We start from the raw sequence: 17786 nt of genomic DNA on the forward strand, positions 1-17786 counted from the left end.
ACACAGGTACATAAATCAGCAGCAGTTCCAATTTAAAGCAGTCCAAGTCTCTGATTGGAAATACTATTGGGACCTAAAGCTGAATACCCAGGACTATATAGAATTAGGTGGGTGGATTGTGTCTTGTTCCCATACTTTCCACCACTATGATCCTCATCTTTACCTTAACAAAGTGATGCCAAGCAATCTGAGAAAAAACAACAAACGTGTCCCACAAAAGAAGAAAGTGCCTTCACATTTCCCAGTATCCAGTAGAAATTATTGAGCCTGATTTGGTAATCCATCCAATTCAAGGTTGTTTTGATAGCCACACCATGGCAAGGGGAGCACAGCACAGGAGAATGATTAACTTAACCCTCCTGCCTTGTTTGTTCGATGCTGCCTCACTCCAGTGTGAGTCAATAAAACTTTGTGCACCAACAGATAAAACTTCCAGCACCCACCAGCTGGGCCAAAATGGGGATTAGCAAAGCTGCCTTTCTCTTGCTTTTCTTGCTCAGCTCAGGTAAGAGTCCTTTGCATTCTGCTTGCCTGGTTGAGACTGGGGCCAAACACTAGCAGGCTGTGTGTGGTGAAGGTAGGTCCCTCAGTCAACGTGTCACTCCTTTCCTGGACAATGACAGGTTCGGGCCTTGCTGGTCAGAAGCAGCTGCTGCTGAGCAAAGTGAGAGCTGTGATTGCCCCAGGGTTGTGTTCATAGCAACACCAGAAGACCAGCTGCCTTGGTGTCTGCATGGGCAGCTAATGGCCCCAGGCAAACATTTCCTATGGCCAGAGATGTGGGCACCCTTGGGAAGCAGCCTGTCAAACGCTTGTGCAAAACCCACAGCAGTCAGTGAGAAGTTCTCTCTAATTTCAGCAGGCTTTGGATCAAATGCTAAAGGTAAAGCTGTGTTTACTGCCAAGCATTGTTAAGCACAGTGATACTGATTTTCATCCTTTATGACAGGAGTCTTAAAGCTTTGAAACAGAATATTTAAAACAAAATGGAAAAATTAACAGGCTCCTTAATATTCCAGAAATTTCACATTTTCTGCTGTCAAACACAATAAAAATGTTCTCCCTTGTTTTCCTGAGGGCAGTAGGTAGAAATTTACTCCCCAGTAACCTAGATCACCTTTTCCAGGCATATGTCCAGAATTCTTTCCTACAGTTCCAGAAGAAGATAGATATTCCACTGATGGTAATATATGGATTTCAAGCTTATCTACAAATTCTGTAAATAAATATTACACGTGTAATATATATTTCAATCAGATTTCAATCAGATACCATACTCTCTTGTACTTTGAAATTACATATAATTACATGGCACTTAAATGACTTTTTAAAGAACTGATAAATACATATCAGTACAGTTTTTATGAGTTTTTAATAGTTCAGACACTTAAGGTCAGAATACCACGGACATATCATTGTGTGATTGTAGAAGGTTATAAAAGACAGCTGAGAAAGTGGGGGGTTTTATTTGTTCATTGTTATCAGCTCTAGCTGACTTGCTCAAAAGTGATGGTCCACAACTGCCTTAAAGCCAATTTTTATGTCTTCTGGGTTAGCACTGGTCAAATCTGCAAAGATGCTTATGGAAGTGAAGAAATGTGGTTTTTTACATGTATTTGGATATTCTGTTCAATTATCCTGTGCAATATCTGGGTTTATATAGATTTTAGTCAGACTAATATATTCCCTGGTGCATTTAAAATCTCTTATATTCTTAAGTTTGCACTTCGCAGTGTTTTTCAGGCAACCAGCATCACCTTTTCTTTTCTGTTATCTAAGTTTCTGCCAATCTGTCTTGCCTTTTAGTTTATGCATGCCATCCAAATTCACATGTATTCATTCTCAATCCAACTGTAATAATTTTTTTCTTATAGTCACTGAAAAGAAATAGTATCCAAAATAGAGCTCTTTGAAAAAATAGAGTTTTAAGATGAGTAAATAAAGTTTGGGAAGGAGTATTTTCTTTTTCTAGTCCCCCAGAACAGTGGCCTCAGTTAAGTTAGGAAAAAAATCAGGAAAGGAAGCACTTGTTTACTAACTCCATCAGGAGAAATTAGTAGGCTAGGCTATTGGTGTTCTGCATAGTCCTGCTGTAACAGTAGGACTCTAGATCCCTCAGTGTCAGGGATTTCTTAAGACATGCAGGTTTTACAGCACTGATCCAGCTCTGCAAAGAGACACAGAAAATGCCCTCAGGCAATGAATAATCTTATTTTCATTAGTGGCCAAAATATCTTTTATTTTGTGTGAATCTGTGTCATATGGAGGTAGGTGATGAATGGCCCATATGTCACGGGAATTAGTAACACTGGAGTGATGTTGCAGTGAATTCAGCCCTAATATGAGTGTGTAAATGAAAGATTCACAACATTACCTGTGAGCACGCTGCACAAAATTATGAACTTCCTGCATCTGTCAATAATAATCTATATTGAAAAAAATGAAATCATTAAACCATATGGCAAATTAAACTCACTTGTGCAACACTGTAACCTGATGCTGGAGATGGAAATAAACTCTTGTAGAAATTAGGAACAGAAACATAGAATCTTTTTAGACATAAAAAGAAAAATCAATTAGGTGGTAAACTCTATTGTGAGCTACAGTATTTTAGAGGTGTGTTAGAAATCTTAGCAGGTAGATAACATAAATCTTATGCATATGTAGCTTTCAGATCTAATAATACTAACTGATTTACTAATTTAAAATCTTGGGTTAATTTGTTGCAACAGAAATGTAGCCTGACAATTTCATTACTAAGCCTGCTCAATCCATTGCAATAAACAATGGTGGGCATTGTAAAAGGCTATATAGTAACTTTGTGATTGAGGTGCCTTGCTCCAGGACAGGACATCTTGGGACAAACAACTAGGCAGTGACCAATGAAGCTGCAGGGATTGCACAATCTACATGACAGGTCATAATCTCCCATCCACCTAATTCATGCTTCTCCAAAACCTTGATATGGGTATCACTTCCCTTCATCTTTCTCTGGTTGGTGTTGACACCACTTAGTCTCTCTCTCCGTTCCCCCTCACTCTTGTTTCCCATTTTTTGCTTTTAGCTTCAAACTCATGCATAACTCTAATCAGAATTGCCTCTACATCTTTCTTCTGCCTCTTCCCATGACATGTTGCAGTCATTCAGCTGTGATTCTGTCAACAGATAGAAATAATCTCAGAGTTTATCATCTTTTACCCAGAATTATGCAAAATAAATTGTGTCTTCACCTGTCCAAACTACATGGAAAATGGGACTGAAATCCAGAGATCTTCTTAACTGCAGAATTCTCATTTTTAACGTCTAATTCCTTTCTCTCCCTTCTAGTGAAAGGAGATATACTGGATGACTATTCAAAAACAGATGGTGTTTGGATACTTACTCGAAACAAACAGCTTTATAAGACAAATAATGAAAGAGAATGTGCAGACAAATGTGAAGCTGAAAGAAATTTTACCTGCAGGTAATTTATGTTGAATCTTAAAACTGTGCCACTGTGGGTGTCTGCATATCAATGATATGTTCCTACCTTTACTCAGAACCAACATCCCCATTCTGCTGCAGCTCTGCCTACAACAGTGTCTCCCACTGTGCCTTTAGCTTGTGACTTATCTCCAGCCATAAATTACCACAGGATCAAGTAAAGAGTGGATTTACAATGTACTATTCATTTTATGTAAATGTTCAAGTTCCCATTTTTATCCAACATTACATGGAGAACTGATTGAGCCTCTCTGGCTGGATGCTGCTTTTTTCCACAAGAGTGCAAGATTTCTAGTTCATTGTAGGGACAGTCACTCACCTGAGCAGCTAGGATGATGTTGATAACGTTTTGCCAATGCAGTTTCTAATTTCCCACACAATAATTTATTCATGTAGTCATATATCCTGAATAAGTGAGCCACTTGAGAGTAGTAGGTAACCCTAATCTCTTATTTGTCTAAAATATTGAGTGCAGTATCTGGAAGATAAGAATTAATATAAGACAGTGCTAGCAAATTAATAATTTGTAGAAAAATAATTATGAGTTGAATAATTTGAATTTAATTTAAAATATTGCTTCTTATGTCAATATTGCTTCGTTCTCAATTTCAACAGGGCTTTCCTATTCACCAGGAAAATACTACAGTGTTTAACACTGGCTGAAAATGCTAAAATGACAGTGACATTCACCAGCACAGACACAGATCTTTATGAGAAGAGAAGTATGTGTACAGTAAGATGTTACATATTTACTCATCAAGACTATTCTAATGGCATCATTCTGTTCTCTGCTGCAGTGCTGGAGCAAATTCCTGTATAGGGCAGAAAACTAATAGAGAATTTGGGGGGCAAACAGGAAGAAGCCACATTACTAAAAATGCTGTTCAAGAAGGATCAAATACCAAGGCCTAGATCCATGGGGGTCTCCATGTGCCATTTGAACTGGGAAGTTACTTGTTGCCTTCCTCCCAGACCCAGTTATATAGTCTTCACCTCCTCTCCCTGGGTGTCAGATGTGTCCAGCTTTATTATTTAGACAGGCTAAAATAATTTAGGAGGAACACATTTTTTCCTAGCAGATTGGTCTCCTGTTTGATTGATTTAACATTGCCATTTTATATTTTGAGGTTTTGGGAGATTCTTCTTGTGCAAACAAAAAAGGGAAAAAAGAAGGGGAAATCAATATCACTGACCTCAATAAAGGGAGATTTTTCAGTGTCTGTTGCCAATAGAAGCACCATTGACATTATTTGCATTCTCTGTCTTAGAGTTCCACTAGAAAAATACCTGGGAGAGTCCAAGGCTAGGATGAATCAAAAGTTTGGGAGCCACTTATATGACAAGTGCATTTTGATAACCAAGTATTTTCTGGCTTAAAGGGATAGCTGGATGACACCGACACTGCAAATGTGTTTATGAATAATACCTTTCCAAGAATCCCCAGCTGCTGCTGAAAGACATTCCTATTTATCTCTGTATTATAATAGTATAAGCCTGCATTTTTTTTTTGCATATCAAAAACTTGATATAGCTGTTCTTTTGACTTGCTTATATAGCTTTATAACAATGCTGCAGAAATTTCTCTCTTTAGATGCTTAGTAGCTGTAATTAATTTATTTTAAAATACATTATAGAATGTTTGCAGGCACAAGAGGTTCAAAACATGAGTAACACATGGTTCATCATGTACAGCTGAGCTTAAGTTATATCTGCAGATTTTCAGTACCGGGAAATGAATGTTGTAACACCACTGAATTAATAAATTTGATTCCATTTCAGTTTACCTTATGCAGTGTAAAAGAGGGATTGGGACAGACTACAGAGGCACAGAAGCCAAGACTCAGAGGGGTATTCCATGCCAGAAGTGGGCAGAAAAAATACCCCACAAACCAAAGTATGTCCCTATTTACATTTCTTTTTGCTGTTCTGAACCTTTTCCAAGTTTTCTCATCTTCATATATATACGCAGATTTATAGTGCAAGTTATCAAATCCTTTTGTCAGGTGACCTTTTAAAACAGCTTTCTCTTTATCTGTCTTGTTACTTTTGCTTCTATTGCAATGATCTGGATAAGGAAAGGACGCATTGTGAGCCAGAGAAGTTGTGTCTAAATGTGAGGTTAAATGCTCCTTCTCTCAACACAATGAAGATTTTTGCTGTTGGTAACAGTGAGGTCAGAATTACTCTCCTCTGTATAAAGTGATATCTGTCCAACTCTAGTCCCCCCCGCCCTCACCTGCCATACAGAGAGTTGAAAAAAAAAATTGAGAAAAGTATCCAAGGGCCAAATGGATCTGGCTAGGTAGAGTCTTCTCAGGGCTGGCTGCCATTGGGCTCACTGAAGCAAGTGGGGAAGCAGAGGTCCTGTGTCCTCTGATCTATACTGAAGTTTATTTTTTAAATTATTTTGGTTTTATTCTAATTAAATACACTCAAATACTCTTGTTAAGATAATTTTAAAGTAATTTAGCCTTCTCTGGGAAGATTGCTGTAGGAAGAAGCCTAGCTTCACTTGCTTCAGATCTCTGTGAGACCTAGTTGTGTTTGGTGAATAATCTCTAGAAATACACAACTTTTAAAGTAGCTCCATTAAGACAAACACATGACAGAGCCACGGGTTGTAGTGAGCTGATTAGATCAACTGGATGCACGTATTAAAGACAACAATTGTCCTTTGAGACTGTCATTGTCCTTACAGGCTTCAAGCTCACTTCTTACTAGCAACTGGGGCTAGGGAGGAAGCTACTAATAATTGTAGTTAGGAATGATTTTACAGTTTTTATTTATGGTTTACAATGGGAAATCAATTTCTCTCATTTTTACTGTGAATGAATAAAATTCACAGCTAGCTGAGCAGGTTAGACGTTTCCCTTCTGTGCCACTAAAGTACTGGGATTAAAATAGAATTTTAATACTATTACAGTTATACACCTGAAAAACACCCCAATGCAGGGTTGGAAGAAAATTACTGCAGAAACCCTGATGCAGATGAAAGTGGACCCTGGTGTTACACAACAGATCCTGCTACGAGATTTGATTACTGTGCCATCCCAGAGTGTGAGGACCAGGTCACGCACACTGGAGAAGGTATATTTACTTTTCAGAGAAGAGATGTTCAATTAGATAATATTATTCCTGCTACATTTCTGTCCTTTATTTTTACAGATTTTTTTTTTCAAATTAGAATTTAAATCAAGATGAACTTAAGAAGTTCTCAACAGAGAGGTTGTTTCCTTAACTGGCTTGAGTTATCAAAGTTATTTTGTAAATATAGAAGAACTAAATTTGCTGATATTGTTTGCTTTATCTTCAACTGTCTTGTTACATTTAACTCTACTGGCAGAGAACAACAATGATCTGGATAAGGACTATATTGCTCTTACACCAGCAATTTATTTAATTGTAACATGGGTAAAGACTGACCCAAGTGCTGTGCAACACACTGAACTCCCGTTGCTACCAGTACATACAGACACATGACAAATTCCTCCCTGCAAGTGAAACATATTCCTGAAGCATTATTAATTTGGCCAGGCTGTAATGCACAGATTTCTGAATTCCTTTCATTGTTAGCTGGAGCAAACCCCACTTGTCCTTTCAGCATAATCTTCCATGAACAGGCTGGAGCGTTCCTTGCTTTGCTTTCTTCTGCCTAGGACCTACAGGGGAGTGCATGCAGTGTAACGGCGAGGATTACCGCGGAGAAGTTTCGAGAACAGAGTCTGGTCTGGAGTGTCAGCGCTGGGATGTCCAGGAGCCTCATATGCATGGATTTATCCTGAAGCAGTGAGTTGGCACTCAGCACCAAATTCATTCCCACAGAGCCTGGAAGACCCTGCCTGCAGACAGCCTCATTGCTACACATGGCTATTGCTGACTCACAAGTTTCTCTTCATTTTCAATGTACAGCTATCCAGAGAAGGATCTGAAGATGAATTATTGCCGCAATCCTGATGGTGAACTTCGGCCCTGGTGTTTCACTACCAACCCGAATAAACGCTGGGAATATTGCAACATTCCTCGTTGCAGTGAGTCTGATTTCCTGAGATCACTCCAGAGGATAGCTCATTAAAATTATGCAGGGAAGGGAAAGAAAAGAAACCACAGTTCTAAGTAACCTAGAGGTATCTCTGTGAACCAGGGAAAGTGCACATTAATAAGCAGAATCATTCATTAAACTTCTATTATGTAAAATCATGTATGGTCACTGAGGATGAAGGTGTCACAAAGTGCAGTACAGGCAAAGATGTTATGGGAAACCATAATTTGCCCTTAACCACTTTACTTTTCAACCTACCTGGGAGGCAAGACATTAAGGTTAAATCAGGTGGTAGTTTACTGCTGATTTGCTAACTCATAGAAATCATCTAAATTACCATGTGGCTATACTGTGATATTTTACCTGGGTCTGATCTGCACAGCCAGCACTGCCTTTTTCTTAGCAAGGGATGAATCCTGAGAAACAGGTTCAGGCCTCAGGAGAAAAACCTGACTTATCAGTGAGCTAGCTTAACCCATTAAGTTGAGCACACTAAATCTGGGTATTTCCAAGGCACTGAAATAAGAGATAACATTCCCAATTGTAGAAGTGTATTGCACTTTGAGAAAAAAAAAAGTAAGTGTGTTTTTTCTCTCTAGAGATTGCTTTCTTATGTATCTGCACTTGCCAGTGCTCTAAGCAGTGGTGTGTGTTTGCTAGATGTAGTTCTCTTCAGCATGCTTAATTACAGATGGCAGAATAACTATTTACAGACTTTTGTATGATAAATTGTGACAGCTACCATAGCATTTCCATCCTGTTGTTAAAACTTAAAGTTTAAGGAGCATACCGACCTTTTAGGGTCATACTCATGTCCTTGGGAAATTCTGTATATTATAGGTATGCGCTGTAAATTCATTTTCCATTTGCTCTCTGCAGAGAGCCTCTGATCATTCTCTTGTTTTCTTTGCTGTTCCCCACATGGCAGACTATTTCACTTTCTTTTTTTCACTATATCTTCTGTCCCTCTTCCCCAATTCACTGACTCCAGAGGTTTAGCTCTGAAGGCTGTTCTGCTTTCTCTCACAATTTCTTCTTGGTCCTTTCTGGCATTCCACTCTACCTGTATTATATTACTGTACTCCATCTCACTTGGGTTTACAAGACTGTGCAAGACAACTCACTGCCTTTCCTGTTCTGCTCTCAGGGAACAGTAGGCACAGAATCTGGCTCAACCCAGAAAAGTTATTTACTGGCTGCTGTAAAAGGGCAGACACAGGACATCCATCTGGCAGTCTGGAGGCTCATAAAAATGTCCTCTTTGATTTTGACATGGTTTTTAACCAGTGTAACCTCTGCTGAAAGAAAAAAGAATACATCTGCAACATTACAGAAACAAAGGTGTTTATATATTTTTGAAAGCACTACTTACCAGTATTTTCCTCCCCTTCCCTTTCCTTTTCTTTTTTTTCTTTTTCTGTTACAGCTACACCCCCACCAGTCTCTGGCCTAGACTCCCAGTGTCTTTCAGGGAGAGGTGAAGACTATCGAGGAAGGATAGCTGTCACCGAATCGGGAAATGCCTGTCAACACTGGAACACGCAGTTTCCTCACAAGCATGGCTGGATTCCTGACAGATATCCCTGCAAGTACGCTGAGCCTCATCATTCTAACAAATACCAAAGAACAGTTATTCCCTATCAATCCAGATGCAGAGGCAAGAGGAGGACAGGTTTTCTTCATTTATATTGTTAACTTCTAATTCTCACTAGCTGTCAGTGCTCATTACTTCTGTTCAGGTCTTGCTCTTAGTTTTTTTCTGCCTCCCTGTTTATTCTCGTGTATTTTTCTCACTTGTCTCCTCCACATCCCACAGCAGAGCTATAAGTAGTTCACTACTTTTATGTTAAAAAACCCTTGGCTGTGTTTTGGTGCATTTTCAGTGCATTACTCTTTTGAAGAGTGATGCTCCAAGGACAACATACTCCAGTACATCCTTGTGCTCCAAGGTCAGAGGAGCTGAGTTTGCAGAGCATTACCGATGTGCAGGAATAGCTGCGACTGACCTGGTTTATAGCTCTGTAGTTTGATCCTGCAAGTTTTCCTAGGGAAGTGTAAACCCTGTTCATTCTCACAGGGCAGAGAGCAGCATGCAACAGTGCTCCTATCTACACACTTCCAGTCTGTCACATCCAGCCTTGCCTGGCTCTTACTGTAATCTCAGGGATATCAGTGCCTTGTGTGCTCTTACTGCTTCATCTTGACCTCAACAACAAGAGCAGAAAGTGTAAGCATTGGAAAAGTTCTTCCTATATCTTCAGCATTCAGACTGTGAAGTTGAAGACCATTGATTAGTCCCAAGGGAGTGATGCATGGGTTAATCAATCTCCAAAAAGAATAAATACACCACTGAGTTTAATTCTGCATGCAGTAGTTGTTAATAGTCCTGCACATAACTCTTCTGGATTTCTATGACTGGTTTAAAATCAATGTTCCTGTTTCCTGTTTTAAGGGGCTTAGAGGAAAACTACTGTAGAAACCCTGATGGAGAGAAGAAGCCTTGGTGCTACACCACCAACAGCAGCATTAGATGGGAATATTGCACAATTCCTCCCTGTGACACGACAGAACAAGGGATTGCTGGTATGAATGGTGGACTGTACTTGAGATAAAGACTTTAAAACAGTGAAAGATTTATTGTTTCAGATTGTAAATGTATTGATTTTTTTTTCAGTCACGTTGTCACTCTTAATGTTTGTCTGCCTGGCATGTTGCAAAACCTGCCAAATATTAAACTTTCAGTGGTTAGGGAAATACAGTGAAAGATGCAAATCACGAGCTGACTCAACAGAAGAATTACAGGATGAAAGATATTTATGTTTTTATATTCCTTTCTTCCCAAAGGTAGGCCAATTATAGCAAATTAATTGAAAAATGAAAAGGTTTAAAGGGATGAAAAATTGCTAAACAAAATTAACTCCTATTTTTGGAAGTTAGCCACAAATGAGAGGACAAGAGCTTTCAATGTAATTAAAAATCACATTGAAACATTCATTCATTTAAGCACAAAATTAACAAGAACATCTTAGCACAATCAAAAGGATGATAGAGAGACTGAAGTTTAACATAATGTCTGTTTGAGAAATATCATGGGCAAAATCACCAGTGTCTAATCTTTGAGGATTTTGCATGAGAACTTTCTTATCTTTAATTCTGACATGTTCACTGATGCCAAAATGAAACTAACTGGTGAACCCTTCACTGAAAAACATCTAATATAAGATGTTAAAACTGTGAAAGTTTTCTCAGTATCTTTGGAAATGCTCTTCTGCTGCAGGTGTGATGACTTCACTGGATACTGTCTGCATAAACGAGTCATTTATTTTTGTCATCCTGTGTGTTTGAGGCTTTCTTGTGCCTGCTCAGTAAGAACATTAAAATTACGATGCCAAAGACCACTTTCTGTTGTTTGCCACAGATGTGCCTGTACAAGCTCCCCTAACAGAGGAGTGCTACCGAGGCAAAGGCCAGAGTTATCGTGGCACAGCTTCTGTCACTGTATCAGGAAAGAAGTGCCAGGCCTGGAGCTCCATGTTCCCACACAGGCATATAAAAACCCCGGACAGATTCCCGGACGCGTACGTTTATCTCACCTTTTCTCGCTTTCTCTGGCAATAACGGTTGCTGGTTGTATTATCTTTGCACAGCTATGCTTTAAAACACTGCTAAGGAATATATCAATAAAAGAGAACTTTTCTAGGATACAGAAATGTTTTCTGAGAGTCTCGTTTGTAAGAATTCTGTTTCCTTGTTATCTAAATTCTGAGTAAAATACAGCTGTGTCCCTTACTCTTAAATATGATCTTCTGCAACCAACACCAGGAGACTTGCACCCAGAGACAAGGCACCTACTGAAATACGTGTTTCATTTATGAATTTGAGACTTTTTGTTGTGGCCTTTCTAATGACTTAATCTGGGCAGGACACAGCATTTATTATATAAAACACACAGTCAGATATGTCAGGCTTAGAAATACCAACTAAGTGTTCTTTGCAGTTGGAATTGGGCGCCCAGAATTGTGTACACTGAAATTTCCCCTTGATTTATCTTCTTCAGACTAACAAAACTGCACCAGGAACGACTGGAGCAGTGACAAGATAATCAAAATCACTAATGTGCCAGTTTTTAATAACGGCAGGAGAGCAACGGGATAACAATTACAGGAGCAATTGTGAGGAAATCCATCATGCTTAGTGGATTATAAGCAGGAAGGTTGATACTTTTCTAATTTTTTGCCCTTTTTATGCTGTCACCCTAAATAATTTGAAATTTTCATTTATATTTTGTCATTAAAAAATGACAAAATGTCCTGGAATATCCTCTGGAATATCCTCAGAGGGGGATGATATCTTTCAAAAATATTTTTAAAAATTCAAATCAAGCTGGGAAATGTGGAATTCATGTGTTCTGTCATATTCAGAGAAAAGGCATCGCAGTTCTTTTTTATTCTGAGACCATGCTGTGATTTAGGAGGGGGAAATACTGCAACTCTGCAAATTATTAAAAAGATAAATTCTACTCCCCCATGCCCCAGCAAGCACAGGCATGGGAGTGGTCTCACTGAAGTCAGTAAAAATGGAGTTTTGGGGTGTAAGATGGGATCAATTGCATAAGCATTTATTTGCCATTCTTCTGAATATAAGAAGGAATTTTGACATTTAAAAAATTTTGGAAAAGCCTAAGTTCCCCCCAACAGTATGAATTTTCATGCATATGTATTACTAATTCAGACATTCTGTATTGAAATATTACAGCCAGAGAATAAGCCAGTAGTTGAATTGTTTCCTTATGTATAAATATAGTCAAGACTCTAATGCACATGTGAAATACAACTCTTCACTAGCATCACAACCACAGATGTGCTTGCTGGTAATAGGATATCTGGCCATAAGTAAAACCAACAATAAATCTATTTATTTGTACTTTGTATTTTGTATTTGTATTTTGTCAAGATATTCCTATGCTTACTTTCAGTCTTATGTAGCATGACTGTTGATTTTATTTGTGCAGGGATTTGAGGGACAACTATTGTAGAAACCCAGACGGTGACAGCAGCCCGTGGTGTTTCACCACTGACCCCAACACGATATGGGAGTACTGCAATCTCAAGAGGTGTGATGATCATACACAACAGTCTGCACCGAATGCGTCCCCTGGAATGATGGAACGAAACATTGGCCTGACTACACTCACCACATCTGGTAACAGCTGGCTATAAGCATCACCTCCTGTAGAGTCTGTGGGTACAGGAAATAGCAACCTATCAAAATTATTCTTGAGTGTCATGGTTTAACCACAGCCAGAAACTAAGTACCATGCAGCTGCTCACTTATTCCCCCACCCCTTCTTTGGTGGGGAGGAGAATTTTAAAAAAAGTAAGACTCATGAGATAAGAATGGTTTAATAATTTAAACAAAATTATATACAATAACTATAATAATAATAGCAGCAATAATAATAATAATTGTAATGAAAACGTGAGAGAGGGACAAAACCCAAGGAACAAAAGTGATGCACAATAAAATTGCTGACCAAGGCGCAGCCTGTCCCTGAGCAGCAATTAGTGGCTCCATCCAGTGTATGTAATAAGCATGTTGTTCTTTGGGATGGAATATCCCTGTGGCCAGGCCAGGTCAGCTGTCCTGGCCATGTTTCTGCCCAGCTTCTTGTGCACTTCCTCACTGGCAGAGAAGGGGTAACTGAAAAGTCCTTGACTTAGAGTAAGCACTATGTAGCAACAACCAAAATATCAGTGTGTTATAATTGTTATTCTGATATTAAACCTAAAACACAGCACTCTAGCAGCTACTAAGAAGAAAATTAACTCTATCTAAGCCAAAACCAGGACAGTGACTAGGCCTGCAATGTAACAATTACATCAATCCTGCAGCTCTCAGATCTGTACTGCTGCATTTTGCAGCAAGTGCTCTTTAGTTAGTATATGTCCTGTAGCCTATGTCATTTTACAGTGCATTCTGAAGGATGTCTTTTTCTTTTAGGTGAATAAGAAGAAAACAGACATTTCTAGTATTTCTCTAGTTATGTGCTACTTAAATATGTGACTGTTATTATCATAAGAATTCTGCTTGTGTTGTGCTTTATCTTTTCAGGAGGGTGACCTTAGCTTGCATTGTTAAAAGGCAGCTTTGTTTTGCAAAATTAGATAAAAGAGGTTTTGCTCTGTCCTGTTTTGTCACTTCCTTAATTCATAGTTCACATTGGTCAAAGTGGTACGACATTTCTTAAAGTATAGTGGAGCTTTGCATGAGTTACTTATTTTGCAAAGGAAGGTGACAGGGTTGAACAAAAGACACATTCCTAAATTGAGTTGTGTGCTCTTCTTACATGCAGCAGAAAAGAACTATCTGTATCTTGGAAGCAAAAGTTGCTCCTTCAGTTTAATGGGCTGCTGAAATATGCTTCTCTCATGAAAGTGCTTACTGATACCAATTTAGCAAAAACCTTGAAGTCTTTCCAGATATTTGCAATATGTTACAGAATATGCCTGAAGTTCCTTGATATGAATATATAATCACCCTGAATTTATGAATGGAAATGTTAAAAATAATTAATTTTGTGGTGAATTTACTTTGGGGAGCATAGATAACTGTGGGGTAAGAATAATCTAACTTTGACTATAAGCAGGTAAATGCATGTAATTTGGATTTTCAAGGCTCAGAAATAGTTTCAGAAGCTCAACATCTCTGCATGAAGCCTAAGAACTATACACAGCAGGTATACACAGCATTTTATTTTTCTTAATTCACACAGTCGACCACCATAGAAGGGAAATTGTGTAAGGTAATATCTTACTCATATTAGCCCAGTGTTGTGAATACCCCACTCACCTGAAGCAAAGCCTGTAATATACTGCCTGGACTTAGAGACTGTAGGCAGTATGTTCATTGGTAGAGTCAAAAATCATCAGACACAGGCATTCATATCCTGCTATGGCTGCATTTCAAGGAACAGCATTAAAACAGTTAAATTATTTTTGTCCAGATCACACAGACTGGGGATGTGGAAAATTAGGAAAGTTCCATTTTTGTGTGTGTAATTGACCTCACGATGATCTGGGGATGTACTCACATCCAAAACTGGTGGATCTTCAGAACAAGAGCATGGCCTGGATGCTTAGAGACAAGGGGCTTTTTCCCCCCCAATTCTTTTACTCCAGTAGGTCTAATAAAGCACTTTCTCTCTCTACAGTCCTTGAGTCAGTCACATTTTAAAGCCTTTGGAGCTACAATATTATTCCTGACAGTATTTTGCTGATTGCATGCTTAGTGTCCCTATTACTAGAGAAGTTACTTCATACTCTTTTCCTCCCTAGGCTGAAGTTGGAGGACCTCTGGTCTGCCAAGAGAAGAACAGATTTGTCCAATATGGAGTCACCTCTTGGGGACTGAACTGTACCCGGCCATCAAAGCTTGGTTTTGTCCAAATTCCTGGTTTTGTTTCTTGGATCAAGAATACAATGGCTTCCCACTGAATCTGGATGCAGGCTAATTTTTATGGAAAGCAGTCCCTGTGTCAGAAACAACATTCCAAGTATAGTTTTATGACTGGCTTTAAAAATTATGCAATAATTCATAGGAATCCTCAATAAATACCACTACTGGCTGAGTGTAAGTAGCTATTGCAAAGCAGTAGCTAAGCTGACCAGTTGCTACTGTCTGTCAGAGTATCCGTGTTATACCTGTGTGAGTCAACCATGATTGCATGTGACAGTAGCTGTAAAGCTGCTACTTCACCCCTGTTACACCCCAAATACTTAAACCCAGGAATTAAATTGAAGGTTCCTTTATACTAGTTGGCACAAAGAGAAATCCCAACCAGATACTCTCAAGAGGTGAAAATCACATAAAAGCTTACTGGCAAAAACACAGAAAATAAAGGGACTTTGGCAAAAGGATTAAATATGACAACATATTCACTTATCATAGCATTACTTAGCATTAATTTAGTACTTAGCATTTACTTAGCCCATTTCACCTAGAAACCTTTAAACCTATGAGATCTAACATTACCCACAAAGTTCCATGAAAAGAGAATTAGGATAAGAAAGAGAGAGAGACAGAGAAAGACAGAAAGACAGAAGAGATTTAGAAGAACACACATAGATCTACCACCTCCTAGGATTCCATTGTGGGGGACATAGGAACTCCAGGAAGCTGGCAGGGTCAAGACCATGTGCTGGCCTTGTGCTCCATCTATTAAGCCTCCATGGGCTTTCCCCTAAGGAGAGACTTCCAGTCGCTTGGCCAGTCAGCAGCTGGGTTAGCACCACCCTCCCATGTCAGTGATTGATTGATTGATTGGCAGCTCTGCCAGGGCTGAGGGGGTCTGGGGGCAGGGCAAGGCACCACCTCACCTAGCAGCACATAAGCAAGCATTTCAAGCACCCCAAAAAGTGGCTCAAGACACTAAACCTATCTAGTCTTTGACAATGATCCTGCATCTGAAGTCATCAACCAGGACCACCGCACTGGGACCTTTCTTCTTTTGGTCTAATCAGGGTACCTTTCCTCTCCCAGTCCCATCTAGCAGGCAGAGTAGAAAGGAAAGAAGAGGAAAGCATATTGAAACAATGGGCAATTGTTATATCAATAAAACCTAATTAACATCTTTTTATGCAGTTCATTCCCCCCACCATCCCATGAATCCAAAAATCACAGGATAATCAGGTTCTAGGGGGCGAGTCCATGCAGCAGTCTTTCAGCCCCTAAAGAAATCCAGCAGATCATCAGTGATTCCCTGTGCTTCTGGAGGCATCACTTTCCTACTTTGAGGTTTAGCATTCTCTAACATTAGATAATTTGCACAGCTATTTGTGATATTCGTTGGACTTGTAAGCTGAGTTCCAAAAAAAGCTTGGCAAATTCAATTTAGGCCACCTTGCCTTTTGGTCTCCACAATCTTACATGTCCAGGTATCCCTACAACCCTAACAAATACACATGTCCCAGATCACCGCCCTTATCCCTCCCACCAAGCAGCTTTCAGGGAGATTCCCAGAACCTGTACTCAGGGAGAGAGAAAAGGTCAGTGGACATCATGGGAAATAACATACAGTACAATTCTACTACTAAAATGATCTGGATCAAATTTCTTTTAATCTTTCCCTGTCTACAGCGGGAAAGAATCAGGAGCTGGGTTCGCACAGCCTCCAGTGATTGATTGATTGATTGATTGATTGACAGCTCAGCCAGGCTGGGTGTCTGGGGGTGGGGCACTGTCTCACCAGAAGCAAGGCCTGACCCATCCTCAACCACACATGCACCAGCATTGGTTTGAGGTACTCAGCTTATCCAGCCTCTGACAGCCACCCCGTATCTCAGGACAACAGACTGGAACCACCGCACTGGGGCCTTTCCTCTCCTGCTCCCATCTAGTTGATAGAGAAGAAAGGAAAGAAGAGGAAAGCATGCTGAAACTCCTGTAATGGGCAGCTCCTATTCATAAATCTAGTTAATATCCCTTTATGAAGTCCATTCCCTCCAGCACCTTTTGAGTCCAAAAACTGCAGGACAATCAGGCTCGAAGCTGGGGGGGAATGCATGCAGCAATCTTTCAGCACCCAAGGGTCAAAAAGATCATCCATGATTTCATGCATGTTGCACATGCTGCAACACTTTCCTTCTGTGAAGTTTAACATTATCTAATATTAGATAATTTACACAACTATTTTTGATACTTGAACTTGTAAGCTGGGGGTGGTTCCAAGAGTTTTGTTGTCTCGGTCCTGATCTTTAAATTTTGGAACGAATAACAAGAATTTGGGCGAAGGCCAATAGGGTATCAGCTCCTTCTTGGGCACTGTTAGGAAGCCCACCACTTTCCACACACTCCCAGTACTTTCATCACATGTTGGACCAGGAAGAGGGATCAGTTCTCCCCCCTCTAACAAGGTTAAACTTTTCATGCAACAGTATGAAACTATATGCTTAAAAGACTAGAGTCCTTTACCATGTGCTTTCTCTTCAGAAAGCTTTATTTCATTTCCCCAGTAAAATTTTCAAAAAGTCTCTGACCTTGTAATTTAAGCAATTCTGTTGCAGGGTGTGGTATTATCACCTTCAGATCTGCAGTTTGGTCTGCTAATTCCTTAACAGAAGGGCAGGGCTGAGTGTGAGTGTTCAAGGGCACTTAATGATTACAAAATCAGTAATGATAAATTAACCATATACTAAAAAATTCCTATGTGCTGTTTGAATGAAAATGGCTTGGAAAGTGCCTATGCACATCTAAAGTGCTACCCTGC

General features: G+C 39.5%; 1 protein-coding gene across 3 annotated transcripts; it reads left to right on the forward strand.

Moving 5' to 3' along the window:
* Positions 1 to 424: 424 nt before the first annotated feature.
* On the forward strand, positions 425 to 15443 carry LOC128786281 (plasminogen-like). Of its 3 annotated transcripts, none has more exons than XM_053939465.1 (13): positions 425 to 505; positions 3328 to 3463; positions 4099 to 4205; positions 5263 to 5377; positions 6407 to 6570; positions 7140 to 7269; positions 7393 to 7511; positions 8949 to 9111; positions 9975 to 10105; positions 10941 to 11100; positions 12534 to 12724; positions 14197 to 14258; positions 14857 to 15443. In XM_053939465.1, the coding sequence occupies exons 1-13, from the start codon at positions 457 to 459 to the stop codon at positions 15013 to 15015; spliced, it is 1686 nt and encodes a 561-aa protein (XP_053795440.1). In that variant the 5' UTR covers positions 425 to 456; the 3' UTR covers positions 15016 to 15443. The 3 variants fall into 3 exon arrangements, with proteins under 3 accessions (XP_053795440.1, XP_053795439.1, XP_053795441.1); XM_053939464.1 differs by lacking the exon at positions 425 to 505 and adding an exon at positions 718 to 883; XM_053939466.1 differs by lacking the exons at positions 425 to 505; positions 14197 to 14258 and adding an exon at positions 727 to 883 and having other exon boundaries at positions 14857 to 15016.
* The last annotated feature ends 2343 nt before the right edge of the window (positions 15444 to 17786 follow it).

This window comes from Vidua chalybeata, chromosome 3, assembly GCF_026979565.1.
Source record: "Vidua chalybeata isolate OUT-0048 chromosome 3, bVidCha1 merged haplotype, whole genome shotgun sequence".
NCBI lineage: Eukaryota > Metazoa > Chordata > Aves > Passeriformes > Viduidae > Vidua > Vidua chalybeata.